This window comes from Sinohyriopsis cumingii, unplaced genomic scaffold (assembly GCF_028554795.1).
Source record: "Sinohyriopsis cumingii isolate HCF-2022 unplaced genomic scaffold, ASM2855479v2 utg000160l, whole genome shotgun sequence".
NCBI lineage: Eukaryota > Metazoa > Mollusca > Bivalvia > Unionida > Unionidae > Sinohyriopsis > Sinohyriopsis cumingii.
The window spans coordinates 9,585,304-9,596,993 of NW_028315873.1; the positions used below are offsets into that span (position 1 = coordinate 9,585,304).

Consider the following 11,690-nt stretch of genomic DNA (forward strand, 5'->3'; position numbering starts at 1 on the left):
TTAATAAATGCTGCCATGTATAATCTATCTTGTGCTGAAAAATGGTATTAAATCCTAAAACAACAACAACAACAACACACAAATATTAATAATGAGAACAGTAGGCTGCTGGAGTAGGTACACATCACTGGATCATGTCATGTACAATTAGGCATTTATATAAAAATAAAATTCTTAAATAGATGAAACACATGCATATATATATATATATATATATATATATATATATATATATATATATATATATGATTGTGTGACCAAAATAGAAAAGACTGTCTATACTGTGACTGGCCACAATATGAGTTCAAAATATTCAGTATGAACTCGGCTAAATTTGACATATACACATTAATACCATTTCAGGTTTGGCTCTAAAAATGCTGTTTGTTCTACATATCTATTTGTATGGTGGTCATGTAAGAATTTTACAAAGGATTATTAACACAGCTCCCAACTGCTTCAGTGACCTAAATGGTTAAAGTGTCTGCCTTGAATGCAGGAGGTCGCGTGTTATAACTCCAGCCGAGTCTTACCAAGGACTTATATCAATGTACTTGCAGCTGACTTGCCTAGGGCTCAGTATTAAGAGGTTAGCGTTAGGAGTGATTGGCCTGGTGTCAGGATAATGTGACACAAAGAACTCAGGATATGAACAATATCCAGAAGTAGAAAGCGAATGACCAGATGTCTAGTAGAGGTGTATACTTAGTGATGATGGCTCTGAGTGATGCCCCATCTGCTAATTAGGGTGAACCCATTGAATGAAACAGGCAGTGCCAAGCTGAGTTGTTTGTAGACCATTTGGATTCTAGAGAAAACTCTTTAACATATGCTATGTACAGTCAAAATGGCTGTAGAGCAAACAGATTTGAGTAGAATGATGTGCCTACTAATTAACATAATTATTTCTTTAAACCGCAAAACTGAAAATTGAAAACTGAAGTTTTAAACTTTAAATGAAGTCATGATGGATGCCAGAGTTTTGTTTTAAGAAAGGGGTCAAACTTGAATGAAAATTGGACAAATGGTATTGAGGGTATTGAGTTCAAATTTTACATGCTAAATTAGTACAATCAATTACTTTGCCCAGTGGGATATTATAATTTCTGCCAGACACTAGTTCAAAGGCATTAGTTCATTGACAAAGTGTCCCTTTAATTATAATTATCATGGTATAAAATATTTTCTTACCAAAACTTGTCAATGCTGGCAGTGCATGTAGATGCATTTTATATGTGAAGATTTTGCGCTTTGATCCGCGGGTAAAAATTGGTGTGTGTTTGTGGATGACTGGGAGGGGATAATAGGCGAATTGTGAAATACAAAGGATTGGGATGGCAATGGAAACCATGCAACGTTTCACTAGTTAAACATTTTAAATATTATGAACATAGAAACATGCTTAAATGATGCTTGGGTCTTTTCAGAAATCATTCGCATGTAAATTAAAAAAAAAAACAGAAATTGATTGTCAGTGTAAATCACTACAGCCTGTAGGTATTGAGCATAGTTATTTAAAAATGCAAACCTAATTATCAAATGGTTATTTCACCGAGTTGAAAATCTACAAACCATTTATAAACTTTTAGGAAAATAACTGAAGAATTTTCGTCTCGAGAATTGATTGCCACAATAATAATTATGTCAGTCTCAAAGCTTCTTATTTTAGTTGATATTGGTAAAGTTTTGTGCTGTCTGAGTCATTTGTGACTAGAATCATCTCACCATCCCTACTAAAGCAAACAGCTTGAGGTTTAGCTGGAACCCCATCAGATATGATCTGGAGAACAATGCCATCTGGTGTCAGCTGGTGGATGTTATTAGAGCTATTTCCAACTACTTACACATTATCAAATTTGTCTGTAGCAACTCCAAGGGGATTGCCAAGATTGTCATTACGGTAGACAAACATCTGGCTGCCACTCATGTCAAAACAATACAGGGAATTGTCTTGATTCACGGTGATGTAGACATGGGTAACGGATGAATCTAGGGCAATATAGGTCCATGAGTAATATGAATCGCATTCAAACACATGACAGGTACTGCAAACATACGTCGCTTTGAGAATATTTCTTCCTGGTCGAGTGATGGCTGATATGTACACGTAGGCGTGTGATCTTTAGACAGGTTTTATAACTTTACAGCATGTCACTGTTTGTCTTGTGTACACAAAAGTTAAAAAGTTCATGAGTTTTCAACTAAGAAATGCGAACAGGTTACAGCTCAGAAGTATTCTAAAACTTCGCTGTGTTTATTTAAAAACAACAGATGTCAACGTATCAGATGATATCTTTACACGGTATATATATATATATATATATATATATATATATATATATATAAAGAAAAAGAAAAAATAATGTCTATTTTATAACTTATATGGATAAAGAACATTGAACAGAACTGTCCATGAACAACTAAATATATTAAACGAATTTAGTGATGTGTTGATAACTTTTACACTGAACAAACACTGCTACCACCCCTTTATTATGGAGGGGAATTCTATGCATGTATTTTCTGTTCTTCCTTGATGCATTATTGTAAATGGCTGCTTTCAATCTTCTAGTAATTATTTTTCTATTCTTAGTATTTTCTAATCTTCATTGATACATTATTTCTAATAATCCTTGATGCATTATTTTGTTGGCAGTGCAATCCTTACACATATTATCAAAATACTTTTCAGGCAAATATACGGATCACACCCATACCTTTAATTTTGTGATTATATAGATCTCTGCAGTTACTGCATATACCAGAATTGTTTATGTAATTGTTGAGTACCTCTTTTGTTTGATCATGTAATCAACTTTAAAATGAAAGTTTAGTGTTAATATTGTTAGGTTAATTTCGACGCGTTAAAATTCTTAGCTTACCTGCTTATGTGGCCTTGTTGTCTTAAGGTCAAGTGAACTAATGGTACGTCACTGTGTGGATCATACATTTGCCATCATCTGTTGTGTGCTATTCGTTGTGTGTCTGTCAGCAGGTGCTTGTAACCACTCGAACGACCTGATGGTCAGGCTTGAAATGTTGGCATATATCATCAATATATCTAATGCGTTTGATAATTAGGTGATCTTGCATCGGATTATGTGAGCTTGTACCACTCAGGAAGTCATATTTTCAATCCAGTTTTGATTAAACTTGGAATATTATATCTGTATCATAAAACTTAGATAATAAGGTAGCTGAATTCATATTAATGATGTGAATTTGCATATGATTGGTTGAGCTTGTCTCCAATCTTGAAGACATCTTTTAATATGATTTTTAATTAAATCTGGAATATTGACTTTTTTGATCATGCATGATAATGAGTGTCATCCAAGGGGGTGATCGTGAATCTGACTGGACTTTGATCATGCATGATAATGAGTGTCATCCAAGGGGGTGATCGTGAATCTGACTGGACTTTGCTAAACTTGAAATATAGACTTGTATGATTAAGACCTCCTAAAGTTCCAAAAGCCAGTGAAATATATATTTATTAATAAAGTGATATTGACTCTGATTGGCAGAGTTTCTTGTTAGGAAATATTTTTGATTATATTTTGATTGTAGTTCATAAATAGATTTTAAGCTAAATACATCTGGTAGGGATCAATTCCCCGTTTAAATAGGACTTCAAGCAATTTTATTTTGAAGTTGGCAAAAATGTGAAAGATCTCAGATGAGTACTGATGTTATGGTGGAAGTTTACCACTCAAGAAGATCTCAGATAAGTACTGACGTGATGTTGGGATTTTTACCACTCTAGACGATATATCTTGTATATGATATATCTATATTTTTTTTGTAACTCCCAGCATATTTTTTAATTTAATTTTCGTATTTTTTATTCATGGTTGTACGCCGTACATACTATCTTTTGTTATAAAATTGTGTACGTTACCTGACTCAGTTAAGAACGCAAAAAATACATAGGATCTATAAATAGATGTTTACATATATGTTGACACTTATTAATAATAAGACATAATGGTGCCATTGACTTAATTTCTAATTGGCTCATGAGGTTTGATGGTGTCTGGAAAAACATTCAGTAAATTTTCATTAGTTTGGCTGTGTCACGTGAATAACCGAAATCAGCATAAAATTAGTAGTGTATTGTCACGTGGGGTCTATTGCGAAATACAGTCACATAAGACGGTGTATATAAGGAGAGAATTAAGCTATCAGATTCATTCCGATTTTGGAGTAATTCTCACTTCTTGTGTTCCTGTTCTAAGTCTGCATGCGTGTTTTATGTTGGACTTAGATATTATTCGAGAGGAAATATATTTGTTGGGGCTGTTCGTTAAAAATAGAATGTGTTCATTTTGGACCATACTATTTTTCTGGAACTGATAAATTATTCTTAAAAATTCTGGACAACGTCATCTTGACGACGTCACGGTTCATGGAGCACATTTCCGGTTTTAAAAGTTATAAGGAACTTTTCATTAATTTAAGACTTTTCGTAGCCCTTTATAAGGATTAGTTTGGATTGACTACATAATACTGAAATTTCCTCTCACATTTTCATTTATGACTGATAATTAAATTGTTGGCTAAGTTTTATAAAACTTGTTGGTTTTGCTGTTTGTTGTTGCTTATTTTGTGACCAAGATTCGTAACATGATAAAATAGCATATGCATAAGATATCATGAGCTTGTTTCATCTTTAGATCTGGCGACTATATTTGCCTTTTAGTTTTTATGGCGCTTGGTAGATATGTTTATATAATCAAAATACTGGATGAGTTTGTTTAGCAATGAACAATTATTCAAATTAATTATGCCTTTAGTTTTTGAAAGTATTTTAAGCATTCTATAGGACAGTAAGTAATATTGGCATGTCAATTTTAGCAGATGGTTTACATAGGGTTATAATACACGAAGCTGCTTAATGAAATGATCAACTGTAGAGTTAAGTAATCCTGGTGGGCGATATCAGGCATACATTGGCCGTAAGTTTAACATTCTAAGGAATAAATGACACACTCAGCCAAAGAAAATCTTTCGTTAAAATTCTGTTATGGTGAGTTTTGATACTCAGTGTGGCCTCAGCTGTGTAATTTTTAGGAATGATATATACATTTCTATGCTTATTTAAACTGCATTGTTAGTATTTTTTAAAAATCTTTTTTATTTGAATATATGCTATTGATAAGGTAACATTGTATGTTTGTTGTATTATTATTGTGTCTAGAAATTCATTTTGGGCTTAATACATTTCTTGACATTATTTAATTCAAGTGATTATTTACTTTGGAAATACAGAATACTTATGAAAAGATAGTATTCTTGGACAGAAACATTCACTGGGATTTATAGTGAGTTCAAACTTGGAATTATATTACTGTGATTCAATAAAAGGTTGTTGGTACAACACCAAGATACCGGCCACCAGCCTCATTATCACCTTCAGTGTTGAATTTAATTTAGAATTCCACTAAGGTTCAGTCAGAACTTCAATTATTAGGACTAGCTTATGTAATTCTAGGATCATTTTGGGAATTAATTCGCAATATCAAAAGTTCTTTTTTTATTTTTATTTTTTTTCTGACTATACCCTTTTGTATGTGAAGTTTTTAAGATTTGTTCATTATTTCACATTTAGATGCAAGATACGAGCATTGTGAATCTTTCCAACATTTCAAACCTGGAGTAGACATTAGATATTAGCAGATTTTTGTGCCGATCAATGGGCAGACTGTGTGTCTGATATTCTGGATGTTCTGACTGTTTATCTATCTCTCCTGCTATCGCCAAGTTTGTCTTAATAGTGCCATTAAAACTCACAAAACAAGGAAATAATCAGTCTCTCAGTTATCAGTTTGATTTCCACAGAATAACTAGAGGATTCCAACATCAGCATTTGCCGAATTTAGTGGATGCCTTTCGCTTCGGTTTAGGAAGAACTCTGCTGATTTCACAGCTCAAAGATCAATGATTAAATTCACTGTTATGACGTAAAAGTGGTTTACACACAAATGTTAGCAAAGCACCATCTATTGTAAGCAAGCTTTGTGGAGTTTTGTACACGAGTAAGGATGAAACCTACTGATTTTTTTTTTGCATAAAAAATCAAAGGTCAAGGTCATTTTGCCTGAAAGAGCAATAAAGGTTTCCTGAGAGTCAATTGCTTCACCATCCACAGTTGCCAGATGGGGATGGCTTGCCCTCGAGGTAAAAAAGAACAATTTTGAAGTTTAGATCAAAATGTCAAAGATCAAAATCACTGTGGCTGAAAGAAAAATAATTCCTACACAAAATATGGAGTTGTCCACTGTCTAAAACTACCAAGCTTTGTTGATCAAGGCTGATTATGACTAGAAGAAGAAAATTAATTACTTGTGTTCTACACCATATACAGTTGTAAAAGTGGATGGCTGCATTTTCTTTAAAGAAGACTGTTTGAATTTGACAACAATAAAAATAAACATGGTGTCCTCACAATAACATTAGCTCTGCATTGAGATAGGGAGGAAGACTAATGATCCTGAGCTGAAAAAGGCATAAGTCCCGGTCATTTTACTTATATAAATAAAGGTTTATTAACACCTTTTTTCCAATATCAAAAAACTACTTATATCAACGTTTGTGGATAATGTACACCTTAGGTAAGACATACTTTTGTTCATTTGGAGTTGAAGTTCAAGGTCACTGACGGAAAGAAGAAAAATGTATTTTTTTGCATAAAATTTTTAGATATATATGTGATAGACATGGAAGAGGCCTGGTGAAATTTGCGGTTAAATGCAAAGGTCAAGGTCATTGTGAAATCGTTATAGTGGTTTTGTTAGTTATATAGTCACTCATCTTTCTACCAATGTAACTAATCTGTTATTGATAACTGATTAAACAAATGATTGATAGGTTGAAGGGCGATGTTCAGGTGAACTTTTTGTTATTTAGATATGAATGATGGTATAATGACCAAAGTGGAAAGAAATGATTGATACTGGTCCTCGAATCAAACAAGTTGAACCGATGTATATGCATCGAATAAAACTGCAAAAGTGCACCGTTTTATATGTATTTATTGATAATTCAGAACGATTTATGTTTATTAACGTCAAGATCATACATTTTGGGAAAATGATTAGATTCTGTCTATGAATTTGCATACATGTATAAAGCTAGAGAAGTATGAAGGTAGTGATGTGAATATGAAAAAAGGAGAACATTCAGGGATATATACTTGAAAACAGATGTGTACAAGTATGTTTGCAAGTCTGTAGGTATGTGTGTTAACATATGTAGAGAGAGGGTTGTTAAAATTGTTTGAACTGAATAAACAGGAAATACCTGTTTTGCACATTAATGTGAAAAGACAGTAAGTTAATGCTTTGTACATGAGAAAAGGAGTAAATGTAGAGAGGATAGATAATTAGTCTCAATGTATAAAATCTAGTTGCTCAGAGTCTAGACATGCTCTGCTTTATTGTCAATTTTCGCATTAACATTTCATTTCATAAAGGAAATAAACTAGCGATGAATTGCAAAGAATTTTTAAAAAATGTTGCCAGTCAAGACATTCACAACTTTCTAAACTGAATACCACAATATATGTCAAGCACTATTGTTGACAAATCAGGACACTGACAATTTTATTCAATTATGTACAAAACTAATTTAGTAAAAACGTCATGTGCTATTTCAGTTTAATCTATTATCAGTGATACGTTTCTATTTATCAAAATATGTCATCATGATGAAATGTATTTCCCAATTCCCTGCCGCTCCTACGAGCCCGTGTTTAATCATTTTAATTTGAGCAAATGTATATACATGTTTTGATGCAGAGGTAGTTAAAGTTACAAATATTGTATATCGCAAATATTATATAGGTGACCTACTTAGTCTGGTAAACTCTCATCCGGCTATCAAAATCATGCATGTAAAAATCGAATTAGGTAAACATTGATATCTGTCTGGATGATTATGCTGGACACTAGTATTGGAAAGTTTATATGTAGACACTTGAAGTTTAGGAAAATGCTCTGTCCACTAATTAGGGTGACCCCATCAGGTGATCCACATGTTGACCCAGCCATAATGCATGCAGACAACTAGGAATTTGAAATGTTCCACCTGATAAATGAAATATCCCTTCTTTAAATTAAATTATGAAAATGTTATGAATATTGAGAGACAGATATTAAGATTGTAAACGGTTTACATCTGAGTTTAAAATAATATAGATAAACATATCAACGTGCTCAAATCAGTGCAATCTATAAGTATTGAGTATTTTTGTTTGAAATTGTCGTACTTATTTCGTTCATGTATATTTAATTTAATTGTTTGTTTATTGGTTTAATTTTTTTTTTATTTCATTGTATGTTATTGTAATGTAACATTGAGTGCTGGACTTGACCTTCTCCGAAACTGAATTCATTTCTGTTTGACCTGATTGACTTTAAAAAAAAATTTATTTCATTTTATGTCAACAACTAATCATAGCTAAATTAGTTTCTATGTGCATGAGTTTAATATCAGGATTATTATTCAGGTAAACAAGGAGTAAATATGTTTATCTGAGTCAGATGTTTGGAAATTTCTAAGTGAAATTTACAGGTTATTGTTTTGTAAGTAAACAAGGCTCATTAGTTCATTCGTGCTTTAACTTCTAGCACTTTTGAGTTGTATTATATCTTGTGACCAGGAGTTTTGGGCTGGAATCCTTATTTGTTCAAATTATTGAATTCAAGTGATTACTTTCTCTGGATTCAAGTGATTACTTTCTCTGGAAATACAGAAGTGCTTTGATAAAATTCTTCAATAGAGGCATTCACTGGAATTTAAAATACATTCAAACCTGGCATTATATTTCTGTGATTCAAAAAACTGATACATCAGCACTTCAATAGCTATAAAAGACAAGTCATCGACTTCGGTTTGGCGATTTTTTTCTGGACTATTACTGAATTTTATTCAGGACTTTAAGTTACTAGGACTTGTGTCTGTAATTCTTTGATTATTTTGGGATTTAATTCGCAATACCATAAGTTGTTTTTTATCATTTCCACTTTGTATTCTAGGAAAATGAATATATTTGTTAACTTTTACAAGGCTTGTTGTCTTTCACCCTTTTTCTTACTTAATTTAAGAGCATAGACTCGTAACACAGTTGTAAAACACCTGATTACATTTAGTTGTGAAAATATACACAGTAGTAATGTTATTTAATTAAATATCAATACTCTAACAATGTATATCTTAAGATATCAACCCATTTAAGAATAATCATATCAGCTCAAAAACATAAAAGTTGAGCTTCTTTTTTAGTCAATATTGGTAGAGTTTTCTATAGTATGTAAGATTTGTGATTAGAAATAAAAGCAAATAGCTCAATGTATAATTATGATTTGCACAAAGCTGAAAATATGCACAGAATTAACATTCAATTTAAAATGAAGATTTTAACGCTTCACATCTCGAGAAATCAATTCCATCAAGTCAGATGGAAAAATAGATGTGCATTTTACCTCAGTCGATATTGGTAAAGTTTCGACTGGTCTGAATCATTTGTGACCAGAATCTCGTCATTGTCCCTTCTAATGCAAATAGCCATAGGACTATCTGGAACCCCACCAGAGATGATCTGAAGAACAAGGCCATCAGGAGTCAGCTGGTGAATGTTACTAGAACCGCATCCAACAACATGCACATTATCATACCTGTGTGTAGCAACACCACAGGGACCATCAAGACTTGCATGATTGTAAACAAACTTTTGGCTGCCACCTATGTCAAAACAATACAGGTTTTTTGCCATATCCACGGTGATGTAGACACGAGCAAAAGATGAGTCCAGAGCGACATACGTGTATGAAGGGTCACAACGACAATCAAACTGATGACGAAACTCCTCCTTCCCTCCACTGCTGATAAGGCTCCAGTAGTATTTGCCTCCTTCAGCATATTCACCAGACACAACGATTTTCCCCATTCCAGCAGCAGCAACTCCATCATATCTATATCTCGTTGTTATCTTCCCTGTGGGTGTTATCTTCCCATCTGTGAGATAAAAAAATTGGACTGTGTTCAGTGCCGGTAAAATCACAGCCACCACATCAGCATCATTGACAACACAGATCTCGCAAGGGCCACATGACACTTTGAAGGTGGTCATAGAGTTGTCGGAGTAGTTCAGCAGACACACCTTATTGTTGGTATAATCTGTTAGCTTCACATGACCCGAGCACAAATACACGATACCTGCAAAATTAGTATTGAATCATCATTATCTTTAATTTCAATAATTCTATCCATCTGAACCAGACAGTTTCTGGGCGAATTCCTGATACCTGGAACAGGCATCCACTGGAGTTGCCTTCTGCTTATTATCTTTGCCAAGCTATCCGGGCCTGCTGACAGTATGGATTGGACCTGGGGATCCACTTTCAATAGGACTGTAGTAGTCTCTGTCTTTGCATACTTTTGTTGGATCTGTTCCAGGTATGAAGTTAGTTGTGATGTCATCTTCTCTGTCATAAGAGACATCTGCGTGTCTGTTCCATATTTCTTAACTGTTTCCAAGAGTGTATATTCATTTCTAACTGAGCTGATTAGACTTTGACAATGGTGGTTTTCTTCCTGTTTTCTTAGTATCTCTTCTTTGCAAATGCTATGTCCTTCCATCTTAATTTCGCTCTCTAGTTTATCTAGGACATCGTTTATTTTCTTTCTTAGGTGTCTGATTTGACTGGTGAAGTCATTCAACTGGGACTCAAGTTGATTGATGTTAGACTTCGGTAAACATTATCAGATGAGTCTCTATTTGCTTCATTTGTTCATTTATACTGTCTGCATTCATTTCCTGCAGTAGATTTGGCAATTCTTTCTTTAAGTCAGAAACATCTGGCACAGTTTCTGTGACTCACAATACAACATTTGCTACAACAAGCAGCCTTGTGTTCCTGGCAATAAAAATCAATAGCCTCCCCATCGTGTTCTGTGCAGCTGAACCCTTTTGCAATCTTGATTACATGCTGTGGATTGCTCAACATTTCGTCTACGGAAATTATTACATGATTTCTAGAAAACTTCTGATTTCGATGAACTGCTGAACAAGTTTTACTCATTGTTTCCTCACAAACAACACAGATGTCTTGTGCCTGGCTTGAAATTCCAGCATTATGACAAGCATCGCAGGACTGGACTGCTTGATTTGTTCCAGTTTCTTTAAGTTTTCCTCTTGAGACGATAAGTAGCCCTGTAAGCATTTTGCACAGAAAGAGTGCATGCAAGGTAACTGTCGTGGAATCTTGAAATCACCCAGACAGATGGGGCAACTTTGTTTCTCCTCGGTTTGAAAATCAGCTCTTGAAGTTGCCATGGTCACCTTCGCCCTGTTAGAAGATATATCGTTCGAATATTTGGTGTATTATTATTCGTTTTCTTGTGATTAGTTTTCCTTTCCTTGTACTGCAAACATAACTCGCTTTGAGAATATTTCGACCTGGTCGAGTGAAGGCTGATATGTACATGTAGGCGCGTGATCTTTAGACTGGCTTTATAACTTTACATCATCGTCACTGTTTGTCTAGTGTACACAACAGTTTAAAATTCACGAGTTTTCAACTAAGAAAGCCGAACAGGTTACAACTCTCAGAAGTATTCTAAATCTTTGCTGTGTTTATGTCGTGATAAAGACAACTGATGTCAATGTAACAGATATCTATATTACG

The 11,690-nt window shown here is 33.9% G+C and overlaps 1 protein-coding gene across 1 annotated transcript in view; it reads right to left on the reverse strand.

The window, feature by feature from the left end:
- Positions 1–11,482, reverse strand: part of LOC149774747 (uncharacterized) — a 36,400-nt gene extending 24,918 nt beyond the window's left edge. The window contains exons 1-2 of the mRNA XM_089944998.1: positions 10,859–11,482; positions 9,486–10,218 (exon numbers count right to left, since the gene is read on the reverse strand). Of these exons, the coding sequence (XP_089801124.1) occupies positions 9,486–10,218; positions 10,859–11,225 (1,100 nt within the window). The 5' untranslated portion in view covers positions 11,226–11,482. The remainder of the gene's footprint in view (positions 1–9,485; positions 10,219–10,858) is intronic.
- Positions 11,483–11,690: the final 208 nt, after the last annotated feature.